This window comes from Panthera uncia, chromosome A2, assembly GCF_023721935.1.
Source record: "Panthera uncia isolate 11264 chromosome A2, Puncia_PCG_1.0, whole genome shotgun sequence".
NCBI lineage: Eukaryota > Metazoa > Chordata > Mammalia > Carnivora > Felidae > Panthera > Panthera uncia.
The window spans coordinates 11,400,627-11,420,309 of NC_064816.1; the positions used below are offsets into that span (position 1 = coordinate 11,400,627).

At 55.4% G+C, this 19,683-nt stretch overlaps 1 protein-coding gene across 3 annotated transcripts in view; it reads right to left on the minus strand.

The window, feature by feature from the left end:
* Positions 1-2,619: 2,619 nt before the first annotated feature.
* Positions 2,620-19,683, minus strand: part of MED26 (mediator complex subunit 26) — a 52,964-nt gene continuing 35,900 nt past the window's right edge. For all 3 annotated transcript variants that reach the window (XM_049640146.1, XM_049640148.1, XM_049640147.1), the window contains exons 2-3: positions 5,971-6,045; positions 2,620-5,339 (exon numbers count right to left, since the gene is read on the minus strand). In XM_049640146.1, the coding sequence (XP_049496103.1) occupies positions 3,687-5,339; positions 5,971-6,045 (1,728 nt within the window). In that variant the 3' untranslated portion in view covers positions 2,620-3,686. The remainder of the gene's footprint in view (positions 5,340-5,970; positions 6,046-19,683) is intronic.

The following is a 19,683-nucleotide window of genomic DNA, read 5'->3' on the forward strand; positions in this document are numbered from 1 at the left end:
CCGGGCCCCCCGCGCCCGCGCCCACCGCCGCCGCCGCCGCCATCCTGCCCGAGCGGCCACCTCTTCCCGCCCGTCCGACGGCCCGACGCCGGGCGGGGGCGGGGCCGGGTGGAGGCGGGCGCGCCGGCCAACGCCGCTCTCCACTGGTCGCCGCTGCCTTGCGTCACCGCCTCGCGCCGGCCGACGCGCCCGCCACCACGTAGCGGGCGCAGGCCCCGCCCCTCGGGTGGGCTTCCGGCGGGGCTAGGCCTATCCCGGAAGCGGAAGGAGGGGACGCGGACCCTGGCCCGGCCGCCGCCGGGTTTCCCCGCCGGTGGGTTGGCCTAGGGGACTCGGAGCCAGGTCTCGAAGTGAACGGGCAGGAGCGCAAAGACCCTGTCGCGTCAGCGTCTGTGATCGGGCCATCCAGCCGGGGGTCAAACCTCGATGTCCACGCTACATCGGCTCCCTTCAGCCAGATTCCTCATGGGCGGGAGGCAGTGGCGGCGGACAGCAAGGGTAAAAGAGCAGGTCTTTACTGAAAAGAAACCAAATTGTGAAAGCTTTCCATAAGCTACATCCTTTTTCTGCAAAAATACGGGAACGGACTCCCGTGGCCGGACTCCGATAGAGGGGCAAGCCCGGTCTCTGGGAGCTCGTTCTGAGAATCACCGCGACGTGCGCTGCGCGGTAGGTATTACCCCATCCCCATTTCACAGACGGACAGACCGAAGCCCAGAGAGGGGAGGCGACTTGGCTCAGGTCCCCTGGCCCATTCGGGAGCTGTGGCCGTGGTAGTCTACTGGGGCACCTGTCTCCAGAGCTCTTGCCGGAGGGAGAGGTGCGAGGCCCTGAGCGCTGCTGCCCAAGGCCAGGCTAGAGCAGCCCCAGACCCTAGCAGAGGAAACAGGATGGTGTTTTCAGCAAGATGTTCCTATACTGAAAGACTGATTTGTGTTCCAAACATCACGTACTGACGAACTTTCCGGGGAGGGTGGGGGCGGGAAATGGGGGGTTAAGCTGCCCTTTTACAACGTCCTTACTTGGCAAATTATAAAGTGGCAACCCAATGATTTCCAATATGCGAGAGGGAAATCTCAGCTTAACCGTGTTCCCCAAAGCAGGCACTATGTTTGTCCTGGGCTTACTGGACACTCAGAAGTGGTCCCTGCAGGTGGGGGCAGGGAGCAGGGACCCATCCTAACGCCCAGGTCTGAGAAAGGGAGATGCTCATAAGATGCCAACCTGTACCCTAGTATCTTACAGCTGTGCCTACACAGCTGTGACCCTTTGTCACAGAGCAAATCACTTCCTGGGGAAGTCCACACAGCAGCAAGGCTGGCCCACATTACAAGCCACAGTGGACTTAGAAAGGAACTAGTTTCTCCATAGCAAAGAGTTCTCTGACATGGCCTTTTTTTTTCTTTTCTTTCTTTCTTTTTTTTTTGTGTTGCTTAAACTCTGATCATTTAACTTAGTCCTCACAGCTCTGGGGTAAGCACTTTCATCTCCCACATGCGGACACATGCATAGAAGTGATTAGGGGCGCCTGGGTGGCTCAGTCGGTTAAGCGTCCGACTTCAGCTCAGGTCATGATCTCGCGATTCGTGAGTTCGAGTCCCGCGTCTGGCTCTGTGCCTACAGCTCAGAGCGTGGAGCCTGTTTCGGATTCCGTGTCTCCCTCTCTCTCTGCCCCTCCCCTGCTCACGCTCTCTGTCTCAAAAATAAACAAACATTAAAAAAAAAATTAAAAAAAAAAGTGATTAGCATTGAGCCACGCAGCTGATAGGCTGCAGGTCCAGAATTCAACCTGACTGTCCTCAAAGCCACTTCGCCTTATCTTAGGGTGGGTGTGCCCCGCACCAAGGCCATGTCATAGATCCCTGCTGGTTCTGAAATTGTGGTTCTGGGTTGACTCCCAATGCTCCCGGACCCCTTGTTTTGCCCCGTGGGACTGTTCCCCTTCAGGGGAGGCAGCTCCCTCATCTGTGAAAGGAAGTAGGTACGTCCAACATGACCTGTTCTGGAGTAAAAAAAAAGACCTGAAAACCAAAATCTTAGCTTATGGCTTCAGGGATGAGGGAGAAGAAGGAAATATTATCACTTTGTAGTCAAGGCAGAAAAGTTACTTTTAAAAATAGCACCAGCCACACACTAAGACAGCCCCAGGCCTTCGTGGGGAGCTAGAAGCCTGGGACCAGAGCCAAGGGTGGCTTTGCCAGACATGGCTCTGGGCCATGCCCTGTAAGAACTACAGCTTTTTGTGGGGTAAAACGAGGTTACGGAGACCTGGGACATGGAACCTCTGTGGAGGGCTTCCGTGGGGCAGGAAAGGACCGGACAGAGACAGGGTAACATTCCTGCATGTGGACAGTGACCAGCATCTGTCACCCAATGCTAGTAGGTGACCCCGGAGGCGGGACAGGCAACAAACGGGCCCTAATGAGTGAAAGGCGGGTGGAGGTCAGTCTTCATGCAGAAGGTTAATAGGCTGACTTCGCCACTCGGCCCTGCCGGCCCCCCTGCAGTCTGGCCGTGCAGCCCAAACCTTGGACACGGGGTCCACATCTTCGCAAATCCAGAAAGGCTGATTTGCCTATAAGGGACCAAATTAATAACGATTCTGAGACTGGTTTGTGCAAATGGTTTTTTTTTTTTTATTTCCACATTTATATCACAAGTTGTCCACTTACTGGACCAAATAGCAAAGTTGCTCCCTTCTGTGTCCTGAGAACACAGAAGTCTAGGTACTGTACATTCACTAAGGCTCCTTGTTTTTGCAAATCGCGTTTATGACAAATAACCATAAGGCAAACGAATCTAAAGGAATGGTTATGAGTGTTTCCAGCGCACAGACAGGTCTCCTCTTGCCCAACAGTACAGCTTACACACCAGTAGCCCCCGTATTTCTTTTTGTTTTTGGGGGGGGGGGGGGGGGGGGGGGGAATCTGGAAAGGTGAACTTTTCAAGATATGTGCAGGAAGGGGAAAACGAAAAGGGAGAAAGAAAGGAAACTTATTTGGCTGATGGTCAGATGGAAAAGGCGGATAAAATAAACTCCTAGAACACTTAAATTTTTGCAGCATTTTTTTCAAAACCAGGTCTTAACCGAAACCAGATAAAAATGTGTGGATGCCCACGGAGCGCAGGTCATAGCAGCCGGCCAGCTGGCCCGCTGCAGCTGCCGAGCTTCTGGCACCGTAACTGAAGCACTGGCCGGTGGGGGTGCAAACAGAGGCCACGGTGCACGTACACCCACTGCCTCACACACTCAGGGCCAAATTTGGAAAAAGAAAACGCAAATGGATGAGATGCGTGCTTCTGTTGCTGTGTTTAAAGGTAACCTCTCCCACAGGTTTTCTGTGCCTGCCTGCAACTGAGGTCCCAGCTTACAGGTGCTGGGAAGTGTCCACACCGCTTCCGGGGTGGGGAACTGATGCTTTTTATAGCTGGTTCGCTATAGAGTTCTGAACTCACTTTGCCGGCCTTCCTTCCACACGGTCCTTCCTTTGCAATTTTGTTAGTAAACTGGTAGCAGCATTTCACAAAAGAAGGAGAATTTTGAGGGAAGGGCTCGGAGAGACCTCGAGACTCCCGCCCCCTCCCTCCGCCCCGGGCCGGACTCCCCGGCTTCCCAAGCACTGGGGGGCAGCCCGCCCGCCGTGCTGACTGCAAGGTGGGAACGCACCGAGAGGCCGCCGGGCCGCTCAGTCCAAGCAGACATAAGGCAGAATGTTCAACCGCCCGTCGTCGCCGTGCGGGTCGAGCGATATGCACTGCGTCCAGTCATACCAGTTACCCTGTGTGTCCTGACACCCGTTCACCCCAGGCCACCGGTGGCCCTGGATTCTGTCCAGATCGTCCTGTGTGACCTCGCGGCTCAGCCCCGGGCGGTCCGTGGGCGCGCTGTGAGGCACCAGCACGTGCGGCTGCCTGGCCCCACGCCGGGTGCTCTCCTCCTGCCTCAGGTACTCGGACATGAAGTGGTGGGCGCCTGGGGTCTGCGCGCCCGACGAGGAGAGCAGGCTGCTCTGCCGGCTCAGGTAGGACTGGATGATCTCGTTGCGCGACAGCTCCTTCCAGTTCGTCTGTTCGAAAGGGCTCTGGAGGCTGGCCTTGGCCTCGGGCTTGTCCAGCTCTGTCCTGGGCTGCTCTGTGTGCACGGGGCTGTCAGCCCGCACTGGCTCTTTCTGGGTCAGAGGTTTGATCTGTCTGGTCATGGGGTCAAAGGTGAGCTTCCGCTCTTTTAACCGGACGGGCTTGACGCCCGCCTCGGCCACCTGCCCGTCCAAGTTCACCGTGTAGTCACGAGGCCGGTACCTCTTCTTCTTTTTGCTGTCCGAGCCGCCAGAGGAGGCAGCGTCGCTGTCCGCCTTGGAGGAGTCTGGGGAGAAGCCGGCCCGGGGCAGCAGGGGCTCGGCCGGCGCCAGCCCCACTTTGCAGCCCTGCCCTGCCGGCCGCTGGTGGCCCTCGGGCTGCTCCAGCCAGCGCACCGGGCTCTCCGCGCTGGGCAGCAGCTCGAGCCGCCTCACGGGGGGCGTGGACGGCCGGGCCAGCGGAAGCGGCGACGGCACCTGCGTGGCGTCGAGCGGCTGGGGCCGCGGAGAGGGGCTGGGCGTGGAGCCCTTGGGTGCGTACGGGCTCCGCTGCCGGGCAAAGGAGCCCTCGTGCCGTGAGTTCCGGGGACTGAAAGAGCAGCGAGGCGGCCCCTTGGGGTGGGGGGGGCCCGGAGTCTCGTCCACCCGGTCCAGCTGCTGCAGCACCGCAACCTTGGTCTGCAAGCAGGGCCCGGGGGGCTTGCCGAGGCCCGGGGAGCTGGTGTGCGGCCGCACCGCGTTGACGGGAATCTTGCCGCCGTGCTTGTCGTTCTCGCCGTGCTCCAGGCGGCCACCCTCGGGGCCCGGGTGCCCGCTGCCGTCCAGGGGGCCGGGGAAGCTCTCGGGGCTCCCGCCGATCCCGTTGGTGGGGAGGGGGGAGGAGTTGGGTACCAGGGAGTCGTGGCTCGCCTTGGAGACCTTGGGAGGTGGCCCGGGGTGGCCGAGGTCACGCTGGTCTCCCCGGCGCTTGCGGCTGCCCAGCCTGTCCAGCCGATGCCCCCGCAGCCTCTGGAGGTCAATGCGGTTCTTCAGGTCGTGGATGCTCTTGGGCGTGCCGGCCGCCCCCGCCTCCGGCCGGCAGTTGTGAGCACCCCCGTTGGCGGAGCCGGCGCCCCCCGCCAGTCCCCGCAGCGCCGCCTCATTCTGGTGCACGGGCTCGATGAGCTTCTGCCAGCTCCGCAGCAGCTTCTTGGCCCGCTTGGCGAGCTCCTCGTTCTTCGTCTTCTTGCGGACGTCGTTGATGAGCTTCCCAAGTCGAGTTTCCTGCAACCAGAGAGGGACGATGACACGCTTCTGGGACAGGAAGTCCCCGTGAAAAGGGAGCAGAGCCGGAAACCGTGGGAAGGGCCCCCCTGGTCTTTGGACTAACCCCACTGACCCTTCCATCACAGAATTCCTGGATACAAAACCCATAGGGATTTGGGGGTCCTTTGTGACATCTACCTTCTCAAATTTAGTCCTCAAGCCTTAGGGCCCCAGGTGGCATCTCAGAAGCACCATCCCACAGGCTCCCGGCACCTGGAGACTGGGGACCGTCAAGGCCAGTGCAAGAGCACTTTGCCAGGGAAGCTCTCTGGGTGAGAGCGCTCTATGGCCAGGGCAACAGTGAAAGGAGGGATGGAGCCAGCCTGGCTCACCGGAGACGCCCCCAGGCGTGCCTCCCAGCCGGCCCCGCAGCGTGACAGACACCCTGTGCAGGAACGGGCCCCAGCCAGGGAACTAAGGCTACCCAATTCCCACGCTACCCAGAGGAAGACGTGGCTTTTGGCACAGCACAGGTTGGGGGGCGGGGGTGCAGCACCCCCGCCACATGGCACTCGCAAGTCCTCGGGTTGGGGAAGCCTGGGCCCGGCCCACCCGGCTCCTCCCAGCGTTGGATGCCGGGGACACTCACCTCCAGCGCCTCTTTGGTAATGGGGTATTTCTCCAGGCTGGAGATGACTTCCAGCACCGCCACCATGTTCCGGATCTACAAAACAAGAGCCACTTGTCAGACCTCTGCCCTTCTCTCTGTCCTAGCCCACTCTGGCCTCTGCGTCCCCAAGAGCCAGTGGAGTCAGTAACACCAGAGCCCTCGCCCCATGCAGCCTCCTACCTGCTCCTAAGGCCAACAAGGCGCCCAGTGGCCACCCCCATCCACCTCCTCTAGTGCATGGGGTACAGTTTACCAGAAGCCCATCCATGGTCATGCCCACCTGCCCAGGTGCTTGTCACAAAGCTGAGACTTGTGACATGTATGAGCTAGGATCTGCTCTTACTATGGGAGATGTGCTCAGCCCTGCCACCTCATGGGGGGGGGGGCCAGGATGCTGAAGGATTTAGCAAACAAAACACTAAGCTTAAAAGATCCATTCAGGCATTCCTCCTTGCAGTGTTCTTAGCTTTAGTGCACTTCACAGATACTGTGTCTTTCACAAACTGAAGGTGTGCGGCAACCTTGCATCGAGCAAGTCTATTGGGGCCATTTTCTCAAAAGTATCTGCTCACTTCGTGTCTGTGTCACATTTTGGTAATTCTCACATTTCAGACTTTTTCATTATTATTATTATTTGTTATGGTGATCTGTGGCCAGTGATTTTTAGTATTTATTTATTTTGAGACAGACAGAGACAGTGTGAGTGGGGGAAGGGCAGAGAGAGAGGGAGAGACAGAATCTCAAGCAGGCTCCAGGCTGCCAGAGTAGAGCCCGACGTGGGGCTTGAACTCAGGAGACCATGAGAGATCATGACCTGAGGTGAAACCAAGAGGCAGACACTTAACCGACTGAGCCCCTCAGGCGCCCTTGTGATTAGCAATTCTTGATGTCACTGCTGTAGTTGTTTTGGGGTGCCACAAACCACACCACACAAGAGGGCGAACTCCGTGATACTGTGTGTGTTCCGCCTGCCCCACTGCCCAGCCCTTCCCCATCTCTCTCCTCTCCTTGGGCCTCCCTGTTTCCCGAGACACAACAGTCTTGAAATTAAGCCAACTGGCAATCCGACACTGGCCTCTAAGTGTTCAAGTGAGATAAAGAGTAGCATGTCTCTCACTTGAAATCAAAGGCTAGAAAGGATTACACTAGAGGGGAAGGCGTGCCGGAAACTGAGGCAGGCTGGAAGCCGGTAGGCCTCTTGCGTCAGTTAGCCTGGTTGTGAAGGCAAAGAAAAGTTCTTGAAGGAAATTAAGGTGCTCCTTCGGTGAACAAACACGAGTGATAAGAAAGCAAAACTGTGTTACTGCTGATGTGGAGGAAGTTTGAGGTCTGGACAGAAGGTCAAACCACCACGACGTTCCCTTAAGCCGAAGCCTCGTCCGGAGCAAGGCCCTAACCCTGTAATTCTACAAAGGCCGAGAGAGGTGAGGAAGCTCTCACGTTGGAGGCTAGCAGACACACGTCGGGTCGCGAGGTTCCAGGAAAGACGCCACCGCCCCTGACGCGGCAGCGCAAGGCGAAGCAGCAGGTGCAGACGCAGAAGCTGCAGCGAGTGATCCAGAAGATCTAGCCGAGATCATTCACGAAGGTGGTCGCAGTCTAAACCAGACTTTGTTTTCTCTAAAAATTTTTGGAAGTGTATTTATTTTGAGCACGAGTGGGGGAGGGTCAGGGAGAGAGAATCAGAAGCAGGCTCCGCGCACGGTCAGCATGGAGCCTGTTGTGGGCTCAGTCTCATGAACCGCAAGCTCACGACCTGAGCCGAAATCAAGAGTCCACCATAACTAACGGAGCTAAATAACCCATGTAGGCGCCCCAAGCAACAGATTTTCAGCGGAGGCCAAACGGCCTTCTATTGGAAGAGGATGCCATCCAGGACTTTCAGAGCTAGAGAGGAGAAGTCAATGCCTACCTTCAAAGGACAGGCTGACTCCTACTGGGGGCTAATTCAGCTGGTGACCAAGCTGAAGCCTGGGCCGATTTACCATTTGGAAAATCTTGGGGCCCTTCAGAGTGATCGGCGCTGCCTGTGCTCTAGAAATGGAACGACGAAGCCTGGAGGACAGCACATCTGTTTACAACATGGTTTACAGACTCTTTTAAGCCCACTGTTGACGCTTACTGCCCAAAAAAAAGGATTCCTTTAAAAATATGACTGATCAAAAAAAATTTTAAAAAATAAAAATAAATATGACTGCTCACTGACAACACACCCAGTCACACACAAGCTCTGACAGGGATGTGCAAGAGATTCACGTGGTTTCCATGCCTGCTGACGTAACATTCATTCTGTGGCCCATGGATTAAGGAGTAATTTCAACTTCCAAGTCTTATTAAGAAATACATTTTGTAAGGCCGCTGGATCTGGGCAAAGTAAACTGAAAGCCTTCCAAAAGGGTTTACCATTCTACATTGCCATTAAGGATATCTGTGATTCATGGGAAGAGGTCAAAATATCAACGTGACCAGGAGTTCGGACGAAGTGGATCCCAGCCCTTACGGATGACTTTGAGGGTTCAAGACTTCAGTGGAGGCAGTAACCGCAGGTGTGGTGGGAAGAGCAAGAGAACTAGAATCCGAAGTGGAGCCTGAAGACAATGGGCCTGCAGTGCTCCGATCTCGTGACAAAACTTGAACGGAAGAGGAGTTGCTTCTAACGGACGAGGAAAGCAGGCTTCTTGAGCTGCAATCTGCTCCGGGTGAAGATGCTGTGAAGACTGTTGGAACGACGACACAGGGTTCAGAACGTCACAGAGGCAGAGTGGAGGGGGCGGCAGCAGTGGGATTTGAGGGGACGGACCCCGATTCCGAGAGAAGTCCCACCGTGGGTGAAATGCCACCAAACAGCATCGCATGCTGCAGAGAAGCCGCTCGTGAAAGGAGGGCTCCTTCGATGCAGCAAACTTTACTACTGTCTTATTTAAGACACTGCCACAGCCACCCCAGCCATCAGCGACCACCACCCCGATCAGTCAGCAGCCGTCACGTGGAGGCAGGACCCTCCACCAGCAAAAACATTACGACTTGCAGAAGGCTCAGATGATGATTAGCATTCTTTTTAGCAATAAAGTATTTTTTAAGTTTTTAAAATTTTTATTTAATTTTATTTTTAAAAAATGTTTATTTTTGAGAGTGTGAGCGGGGGGAGGGGCAGATAGAGAGGGGGACCGAGGATCTGCAATGACAGCAGAGAGCCTGATGTAGGGCTTGAACTCACGAACCACGAGATCATGACCTGAGCTGAAGTCGGACGCTTAACCGACTGAGCCACCCAGGTGCCCCCCAAATTTTATTTGAGGGACAGTGGGCGCATGCACTCACAGGTGCACAAGCGGGGGAGGGGCAGAGAGAGAGAGAGAGAGAGAGAGAGAGAGAGAGAGAGAGAGAATCCCAAGGCTCCATGAACCCATGGACCTTGAGATCCCATGAACCATGAGAGCATGACCTGAGCCGAAATCAAGAGTTGGACACATGGGCGCCTGGGTGGCTCAGTCGGTTAAGCCTCCTACTTCAGCTCAGGTCATGATCTTGCGGTCTGGGAGTTCGAGCCCCACATCAGGCTCTGTGCTGATAGCTCAGAGCCTGAAGCCTGTTTCAGATTCTGTGTCTCCCTCTTTCTCTCTCCTCCCCCTCTCATGCTCTCTTTCTTCTCAAAAATAAATAAACGTAAAAAAAAAACAAAAACAGTTGAACACTCAACTGACTGAGCCACCCAGGTGGCTCAGCAATAAAGTATTTTTAATTAAGGTATGTACATTGTTTTTTTGTTTTTTTTTTTTAGATGTAATCCTACTGAACATTTAACAGACTACGGTACAGTGTGAATCTAACATCTACAGTAAAACCTTGATCTGCAAGCATAATTCCATTCCAGTAACATGCCTGTAATCCAAAACACTCATATATCCAAGTGAATTTCAAGAACCATTGGTTCAGTTGTGCTCATGTGACATCCAGCGTCATATACTACTTGTATTGCAAGACATCATTTATCAAGTTACAATTTATTAGAAATGTTTGCTCGTCTTGCAGAACACTCACAGAATAAGTTACTTGCAATCCAAGGTTTTACTATATATGCACCGGGAAACCAAAGCATTCATTGGCCTCCCTTTACTGCGATAGTTGCTTTATTTCGGCAGTCTGGAACCCACCCCACAGTATCCCTGCGTGCCTGCACACAATCATCCGATCGGTTTGGTTACATTAGCAAGACCTTTAGAGTTCATCCAGAGACACCAAAAAGTCACAAAGTGGGGAGATGACAGATGCCACAGTGCCATGAGTATCTGTATCTGGAACACAGAGAGAACCTGGCCCAGGAGACATGAACAGGCACCGGCGGAACGGGAAACTGCAGCACCTGTGCCCAGCTCTCTCCAGAAGCCACGAGCAGCTGCCCTGCAGACGTGCCCACCAACCGGCAGAAATGGTATCTGATGGTACTAGGTAGTTCAGGGGCCCAGCCAAGCACGGGGAGGGATGGGCTTTGTCTGGTGGTCTCCTGTTTGCAGATCTGACCCAGCCACTGCATGCCCCCCCCCCCCATACAATGTGTTTTCACACAGCCCTGCTTTGTGTAACGTAACCACCCCGTGGGGAAGGTACTATTACCACCACATTTTACAGACAGGAGAAGGCACACAAAGGTGCAGGTCAGGTGGTCAAACGTTATGACATCAATGTCTTCCAAGAGTCAACAGAACAGAATGAAAATTCCAAGAGCAACAGAAATGATCAACTGTAGTTTCAGTGCATCGACAAGACAAAGCTCAGACCACGGGGAGTGAAGTCACAGAACATACAGACTGCATGATTCCATTTACACCAAACATCAGAGCAAAGTCACAAATTAAATTTAAAATTTGTCAGACTTGGCCCCTGGCTGGCTCTGTTGGTAGAGCACGTGACTTTTAGTCTTGGGGTCACGAGCCTGAGCCCTATGTTGTGCATAGAACTTACTTAAAAAATACACACACACACACACACACACACACACACACACACACACACTCAAGCAAAAACTCTTAAGTCTTCTCGAAGAAACGGGAGACTATCTTTGCAACCTTGGGGGTAGACAAAGATTTCTTAAGACCCCCCAAAGCAGTAACTGCCCAAGAAAAAAGCCTGACAAACTGGGCTTCATCGAGATTGAGAACTTCCACTTACCTCAAGAGGCAAACAGCCCGGGAGCACTGACAAAGCGTGCCCAGTGAAGGACGCAGCTCTGGAAGAGGTGAAGAACTCCCTCAGCTCAACAACCCCCAGCAGCTGCAGGTTTTGGTGGGCTGGCCGGCTGGGGGAGCCCATATGCCAGGAGGAAGCCCCCGCTCCCTTCCAAGATCACACAGTGAGCCCATCACATGCCCACACACACTGGACGGAGCATGCAGGCGAACGGGAAGGGCACGAGGAAAGGTACATGTCCCACCCAGCCACCACCACCACGGTTCCCTGTAGGTTTCCAAAAATATTCCTTGCATTGTATATACACTTACCGCGCATTAAAAACAACAACAACAAAGGAAAACATGATTCTATGCCTTGCTTTTCTCACTAACATCAGAAACAACCAGCATCGCAGACATCCCCCCTTCCCTCTTGCTTCCAGTGTGTGTGGGGGGGGGTACTTGAGCAGAGCTGTGTCCCCCCTTTTCCACTTACTGTTACAAACAAGGTTGCAATCCCTACCTTTACTAGAGGAGATCCTGGGCTAACACACAAACTGCTAGAGGGGCTATTGGCACAAGGACCGGGAAGGATTGTAATTAGCCCCCGGGGAGGCGGCTCCAATTCCAGGCCCACTATAGGAGAGGAAGGCGGGAAAGCCTGTTTCCCAGTCCTTGCCAGTACTGTGGTGTATCAGTTTCCCGTTGTTGCCAAAATGATGCACATGATCACAGAAGGAGAGGCTGGGGCGCCTGGGTGGCGCAGTCGGTTAAGCGTCCGACTTCAGCCAGGTCGCGATCTCACGGTCCGTGAGTTCGAGCCCCGCGTCAGGCTCTGGGCTGATGGCTTGGAGCCTGGAGCCTGTTTCCGATTCTGTGTCTCCCTCTCTCTCTGCCCCTCCCCCGTTCATGCTCTGTCTCTCTCTGTCCCAAAAATAAATAAATAAAAAAAAAAAAAGTTGAAAAAAAAAAAGAAGGAGAGGCTTAAACAACATGCGTATATATATCATGTCAGTTTGGGGTGAGGGGGGGGGGACGGACAGTAATGTGGTTCAGGTCGCCCTGTGCTGAGACCCAGCACAGGAGGGTAGGCAAGCTGCCCTCCTTTCAGGGAAGTTCTCAAGGCCGTTTCCTATTCCTTTCCGTGTTGACAGGATTACGCCTCCTTGCTGTAGAACTGAGGGCTCCCTTTTCCTGCTGGCTGGCTGGCTGGCTGGCACTGAAGGCCATTTCAGCTTCTAGAGGGCACTGCATTCCCCAGCTCATGGCATCTCAGTTCACTTCCCACATCTGCCACAGCACCACGTCCTCACACTGCACCTCTCTGACCCGGCCAGGCAAGGGTCTCTACTTCTGAGGATCTGATTAGGCTGGGCCCACCTCGATACTCCAGGTATGTACCCTTCACACCCACAGAGTCCCTTCTGCCACACAAGGTACCACGTGCCCAGGTTCTGGGGACTAGGATGTAGATATCCTTTGGGGCTTTTACTCTGCTGGCCACATGCATTCCTCGGCTTTTCTGATCTGCCTTCTGTGCAGCTGAAGGCAACTGTCACCTCCACCAGCCACCTCAAGTTCTTGGTGTCTTTTTTTTTTTTTTTTTAATTTTTTAATGTTTATTTACCTTTGAGAGAGACAGAATGAGGGGCAGAGAGAACTCGAACAAGGCTCCAGGCTCTGAGCTGTCAGCACAGAGCCTGACGCGGGGCTCAAATGCACGAACCGTGAGATCATGACCTGAGCCAAAGTCGGATGCTCAACCGACTGAGCCACTCAGGTGCCCCTCCTGGTGTCTCTTCAGCAACAACAGTGGCCCTCACTCTGCCTGTCGGAGCTCCCACAAAGCTGCCCCTGTGCCGCGGGGTCCAATCTGCACGCTGGCAACAAAGGCCTCCCCTCGCAGTGTTTTCATTCAGGGCTGTGTCCTGGAACACATCTGGATGGCCCCCAAAACCTACTCCAAGCTGCACTGAGGGAAGGGGTCTGAGAAGAGACACTCCATCACTTACATGCCTTTGATGCGCCACAGACAGGGACCCTGAGCAAGAGGAGACGGGGCAGTGAGGAGGCCGGTACCACAGGGACAGCGAGGCCGCCCTCTCCCTGTCCCCAGCCCGGGGATTCCAGCCCTGATAGGGTCCTGGGCTTGCCACATGGCCTGTCTCCACCCCAGTGACTTCACCCTGGTATATTTAGAGCCCTGGGTCCCATACACTCCTGAACCTCAAGGCAGGCTCTGGGCAGCTGTGCAGGCCAGCGTCCCAGGGCCACGTGCAAACCTCTTGCTGTCAGGAACAGCCTGGCGCACCTGCACCGGTGGCCCTTTCCTGCTCTGGCTATCTCCCCTGGGATTCATTCTCAACAAAAACAAGAACACCTCTCAAAACCACCTGCCAAAGGGCTTTCCCAAAAGGGGCGGAATTCGTAAATGAAGGATGTCTGAGCGCCCGAAGTCTCTCATTTTCTCATTAAGGTTCCTTCAATACATGCAGATTAAGTTGTATTTCCTTAACAATTAATGAAGCCGAGTGTCACCTCCCCTTTCTACCGATGATGACTGCCCATGTGAGCTGCTCACCATTCCAAGCCCACTTACTCTCTGTAAGACCACCCTCTTTATTGGAAACAATTAACCACCCGGCCAAGGAGCCCACAGGGTGGTGGTCGTGGTTGCCCCATCCTGTGCACATGGCAGTTGGGCAAGGAAGGTGTCAGAATTGGGGGAGGACTACTCTGGAAGTGCAAGGAGCAGGCAGGGCAGCTTGGGAAGGCTGGGCAGTGGTGGCACAGAGAGGACCCCAGAGGTCTGTTCCAAGGCAGGGCAGGAAGTCGGCAGGTGATTACTGGTGGAAGTGACTCCTTAAGTATCTCACGGAGTGCCTTCGGATCCTAGACTGGAGGCTGACGGGCACAATCAGGTATCCTCGATAAGACAGGAAAGTCAACGTCACACAGACAGCTGTGCCAGCCAGCGTCTCCAGCATCAAATACACTGGCACCCCCTAAACAAGGCGCCTCCCAACTCCGGCATACGGAGAAAGAAAACACATCCTCCCTCACACCTACGGGCCACCCCAGGGACACATGCTCCTCGGCACCAACCCAGTTCCCAGGGCTCTTATGGGGACTTCCCACCGCATGAGAACCAAGAACAGGCACAAAGGAAGCAGAAAGGCCTTGGTTCCTGGGGGGGGGCCCTCAGGGCACGCCAAGTCACTGGCAGCCAGGCTAACCGGCAATATCAGCTGCTCGACTCACGGTGAACAGGAAGAAGGGGGTCTGGACACGCACAGGCGACAGTCCAAAGGAGAGGACGGCACCCCGCAGCAGCGGCCTGGGTGCGAGTCTGGACCACGGAGCGCAGGACGCTCCCATACTGCTCAGGCCTGAGGCTGGTGACGCCCCCGTCCTCCCACACCCACGGTCAAGTGGGAGCAACGAGGAACGTGCACCGCACTCCGCAGCACACTGCGCTGTGTGAACCATTAAAGGCACACTGCTCATCCTCATCTTTTTATGACACGCTTTAGAGTATTTAGTGAAGAAACGAGGCACCCTGGAATCTGCTACAAAATCCCCCTGGATGTGGGGCGCAGAAGGGGACGACATGAAGCAATGCGGATTGGCTCTAAATCGGTACCTGCTGGAGCAGGGGCACGGTTACGTTATTCTCTCTACTTTTATGTTTGAAACCTGCCACAAATCTAAAAGGTTACAAACTACACCCATTTCCTAACACGTGGAAGATTTCACTGGGTCTGGAATGAGACGGCAGTTGGCAGCGGTGCGGAGAGGAAGTGAACAGATACTTGTTTTTCAATTCCACACGGTGGCTTCTCACTGCACCACCCGGCACCTGCATGGGCAGAGGGTCCGAGGGCTGCTGGGATGCTGTCTCCCCCCACAGTGAGCCTGTCTCTGGCCCCCTCAAGCTCTTCAAACTACTGGGTATGTTCTACCTGGTGCGATCTTTGGAGCTCCTCACCAAGCCCCCCGCAGGCTGCTGAGCTGCTGCTCGACGGACTCGGTGTAAACACTCCTACTAGAGTGGAAAGGGGTCTGGGGTCTGCTCTCCCGAGGTGGGTCCATGCCTCCCTGCAAAGAGCCCAGAGAGCCAGAACTCCTCCTGCATCCAGACCTGCTCTCTGCCCTCAGATAGGGAAGATGCCACAGGGTCCAGGAGAGCACCCGCCCAGACATGGGACAAACAGCTTCCTGGGGGGCTCTCCAGAGAGCTGGGGATTGCCGTGCCCACGGAGAGGGCAGGTTCTGTGGTTGCGTTCCCAGGGTGCTGAGGCCAGGGAAGGAGAAGTCAGCGAGAGGGGGCCTAGGCTTCTGACGTGACGGCAAGCCCCAAGCCATGCCAAAGCCCTCGCCCATCCGTGGATGCTAGAGTGTCCGTGTCCACACAGGCCTGAGGTCAGAAGCCAGGGGAGGTCAGAGTCAGGGAGCACCTCACAGCAGGGCCAGGCCAGGGCAACAGTAACCCAGGGAAGGGAGAGCTGGCTCACGCTGCCCTGTGGCTGCCCTCTGAAACCCGGGGACGCCGCTGGCTTCTCCAGAGTCCAGGACACCAAACTGGCTTCAGAAAACCTGCCGACGGCAGGGTACAGGGAATCATCTTTAAAACCAAACCCAGTGGAAAGACTTTAACTGGCCCTCATCACATGTCTGAAAGTTGCTCTGTGAATAGGATCACTGGTCTGACCCTGGATCTGTGTGCAGAGCTGGGGCCAGTGCAGTGGGGTACACCCACCCCTGACCAGCTTCTCCTCCCCTATTTCAGGGGATATGCAGGTAAACCCCAGGCCCTGAGTAATTAATTAGCACCCTGTGGGGGATTTCCAACCCCATGTGAAACAGGAACTGAGACACTAAGCTTCAGAGTCTCTGAGCCCATGGCTGACCATTCTGTTCTCCACGCATCAAGGGTTCCCCCTCTGTCTCAAATCCCCAGTCTCTCAGGAATTAAGCTGGATGTGTGCAGCCACGGTGGCAAAGGGGAAACCCTGTGCTCCTTGAGCTCTGAGCACTGGTGGGGCCCAACGGGAATGAGCCAGGGCAGGCCCACCCAAGCCAGATTCTCATCGGGCTGTTGGGTTCCCCCAGGAAGCTGAGCTCTCTAGCTTTTCATCCTTGACAGCCCACTTTACAGATAAAGAAACTGAGAGTCTGAGAAGGTAATAAAGATTCAAGGTTCATCACACAGCTAGAAGGTGGCGGAGTGTGGTCTTATACCAGCCTGGCATAGACTCTGCCTATCACACACAGGTGCTTTACTAGGTGAGGTGAGGGAGGGCACCCAGATGCCACCAGGCTGGTGACGTTGGCATCCCGCCCACATACTCTCCCCAACCTGCCCCAGCAAGTAAACACACAGGTTATGGTTTCTTGAGCCACACAGGGCCAGTGCCCTCATGCCCAGCACATCTCTGGGCTGCCTCTGCCTTCCCTCCAGGGTAGCCTAGAGCCAGGGAGACCCACACACCTATCCAGCAAAACAGGGGCTGCAGCTCACCCCCAGTGTTCACCCTAAGCAGCAGGCCACTTGGTAAATGACAACAGCACTCAAGCCTGCCTCCTGCTAGGCCCCAGCAATGGCGCACACAAGCCTTCCTGCTTCTGATGTACTGCACACCATGTTCCCAGGTGGGTGTCATTCTTTCTGTGACTCAAACTGCCTCTGCCGCGAGCTGGTGCAAGAGATGGTGGCACCTGCACCCCCCAAAGATCCTGGCTGAGCCCAGCCCATGTCCCACCCTGTCTCCCTGAGGAAGGAAAAGAAGTCAGTGTGGCTTGATCCTCCCTCTTGGCTCTGGAAGGTGCATCCTCCTGGCCCTGCTGTGCCCTGCCTGGTTCCACAGCCAAGCAGGAGTAAGAGGAACTTCCCTTAGGTTATCTGCACTCTGCCTGGCCAAGATGCCTTCTTCTGCCAGGCCCCCAGTGGCAGCCTTGCACCCACAGGGGTGAAATCTCTCTCATTCATGGCTTCTTTATAGGAAGAGGGACATGGGGGGGGGGGCTGTGTCCCAGCTGCAGCAGCCAAGCTCAACACTTGCAAAAGCACAAAAGCACTTCCTCATCAGAGGGGCCCATCTGCTCCCCAGGAGCGTCCACAGCTGGAGCATGGCCACTGCGTGCATGGCCCTGATTGTCACACTCACAGCCCACAGAGCACCCACGACCAGAACATGTAACTGCAGCTGCAACTCAGCCGAGGGGATGGAAACCCCAGCCTGGGCCCAGAGAGCGAGCCAAGCAGCCTGCATCCCACGAGCAGCACAACACAGGAAAAGGAAGCCCAGGGCAGTGGCCGGAGCTCCCCGTCAGCTCCCCGTCAGCATGAGTGGCCAGCATGAGCGGCTGCCATCCTCCATCACTGAGGGAGAGGCTAGCAGGTGAGGGGGTGGGGAAGGCAGGAGAGGCAGCACTCTCCCCGCAGCAGCAGTCCCCAAAATGTTCCTCTCTCCCTCCTACTTTTTATTGCAGCAGCTCTCTCCAGCGAAACTATGTACTTAAACTTTCCTGACCTCTGAATCAGGTCAACAGGACACACACAATTCTCATTATGATCCGGTCCCTTCTGAGAGTACAAGAGCTCCCAATGTTTCATCCGTGAACTGGTTCGTTCCTGCACTGATACAACTGCAAAGTCAGAAAGCCAAGCAGAGCACTTGTTTGCAGGGGGGTCCAGGTAGCAGAGCATCCGACGACAGACAGCACTCCGGTCAGGGTTTCTCCTTCCCACCCTGGCACTCCCAGAGGAACAGCCAGGAAGAATACCAGCTGTGCCAGACATAATGGCCCGATGCCCACGGGAGGGGCACCCACAGCGTTCGACCCACATGCATGGAGAACACAGACAATCCAAAGCGAGACCCAGCCAGCTTTACAGGAACTCATAGGGGCCAACCTCCAAGAGACCGTTAAGCAAACCATCGAGGTGACAGGAGTGCACTCCAGCACTGCCACGTGAAACACCCGGTGGTGGGGCTGGGCGGGAAAGGGCCAGGCGGGGGAGCTGTGCAAAGATGCCACAGGGCTGAACCTGGCCTCTACTGTTGGCCCAATTTGGACTGAAGCAAGAGCAGCCACCAGTCAGCCCAGCTCCTCCCCATGAGCAGGGAAGCCCGAGGGAAATGCTGGGAAAACCACAGATCATCTCTGCAGACCCAGAATGGGTGTGCCGACCACCGTCCTGAGAGACTGTGCCTACGGGGGGGGGGGGGGGGGGGGCCAGGTCAGGTGCACCCTGCCTACCTACCACCAGCCTGCTCTGTGGTCTCTAAGATCCCTTCAGGCAGTGCAGTGCCCAGCATGGTGCCAGGCTACCAGTCTACCAACCTGGGCCGCTATAGGATCTTGGGAGCCAAGAATACTCCAGAATTCCCCCAACAAGTCAGCAGTTGCTTCCTAAGCAACTACGGCAGGCCTGGAGTATGCAGGAAGGCAAGTGTGGCCCAGGCCTGAGGTGTGGATGGAGACGGCCAGAGGCAACAACAGAAGCAAGAGGGAAGCACCACAACCAAGGCTCACCTGAGCGGCCAGGAGCCCAGGTGCAGGGGGATCGGAACTGCGGCTACATCCAGAGAGTGCTTTTAAAAAGGAGGAGTAGGCGGGGCAAAAGTGACCACGCCACACAGGAAGTCCAAGATGTCCCTGGTTAGCAGTAAGAGTGTGTAACATGTGCGTAACATTCAGGGTCTGGTGGCCCTCACTTTCCTGAGCACTCCCACGAGGTCACCACGTTCCTTGTGCTGGGTGGACAGGAAAAGAGCAACAGGAACTGCCAGAACCTGAGTGGGGGCCACACTGGTTAAGTCATTTGGCAAGTCTCCGGGTTAGGTATCAAGGAGCTCTTGTCTCCTTTTATTTATTTTTTTTTTAAGCTTATTTATTTATCTTGAGAGAGAGAGAGAAAATGCAAGTGGAGTTGGGGCAGAGAGAGGAGAGAGGAGGGAGGGGGAGAGGGTGGGGGAGGGGGAGGGAGAGGGAGAGAGAATGAAGCCCAAGAAGGCTCCCAGCTGTCAGCGCAGAGCCCGATGAGGGGCCGGAACCCACGAACCATGAGATCATGACCAGAGCCGAAGTCAGACACTCCACCCTATGAGCCACCAGGTGCCCCCTCATCTCCTTTTAAATAGGAATCTGAGATCAGCAAACCCACCAGGGTTTAAACGTAACTAATGAAGGTGTGCCTGTCCTAAACTGGATGGTAGCCATCAGCCAGGACACCACCTCAGCCCATTAGGCCACGAACTCCATATCAAGTGCTCCAGGGCAGAAAGCACCAGGGAAGACTGCACCGGAGGTCAGTGGATGGCCTCTGATCCTGCCCACCCACCCACCCAGCCCACTCGGCTGTTTCCTTAGCCTCTAAGTGGGAGGATGACAGAGGCTTCCTACAGGCTCCTAGAAGGTGAACAAGAGACACACACGGACGTCCCGGATGCTGCCTGGCACACAGTAGCGCTCAGAAAGGAGTCACCTCCTACACTTGGGAGGTGATCAGGCCCAAGAC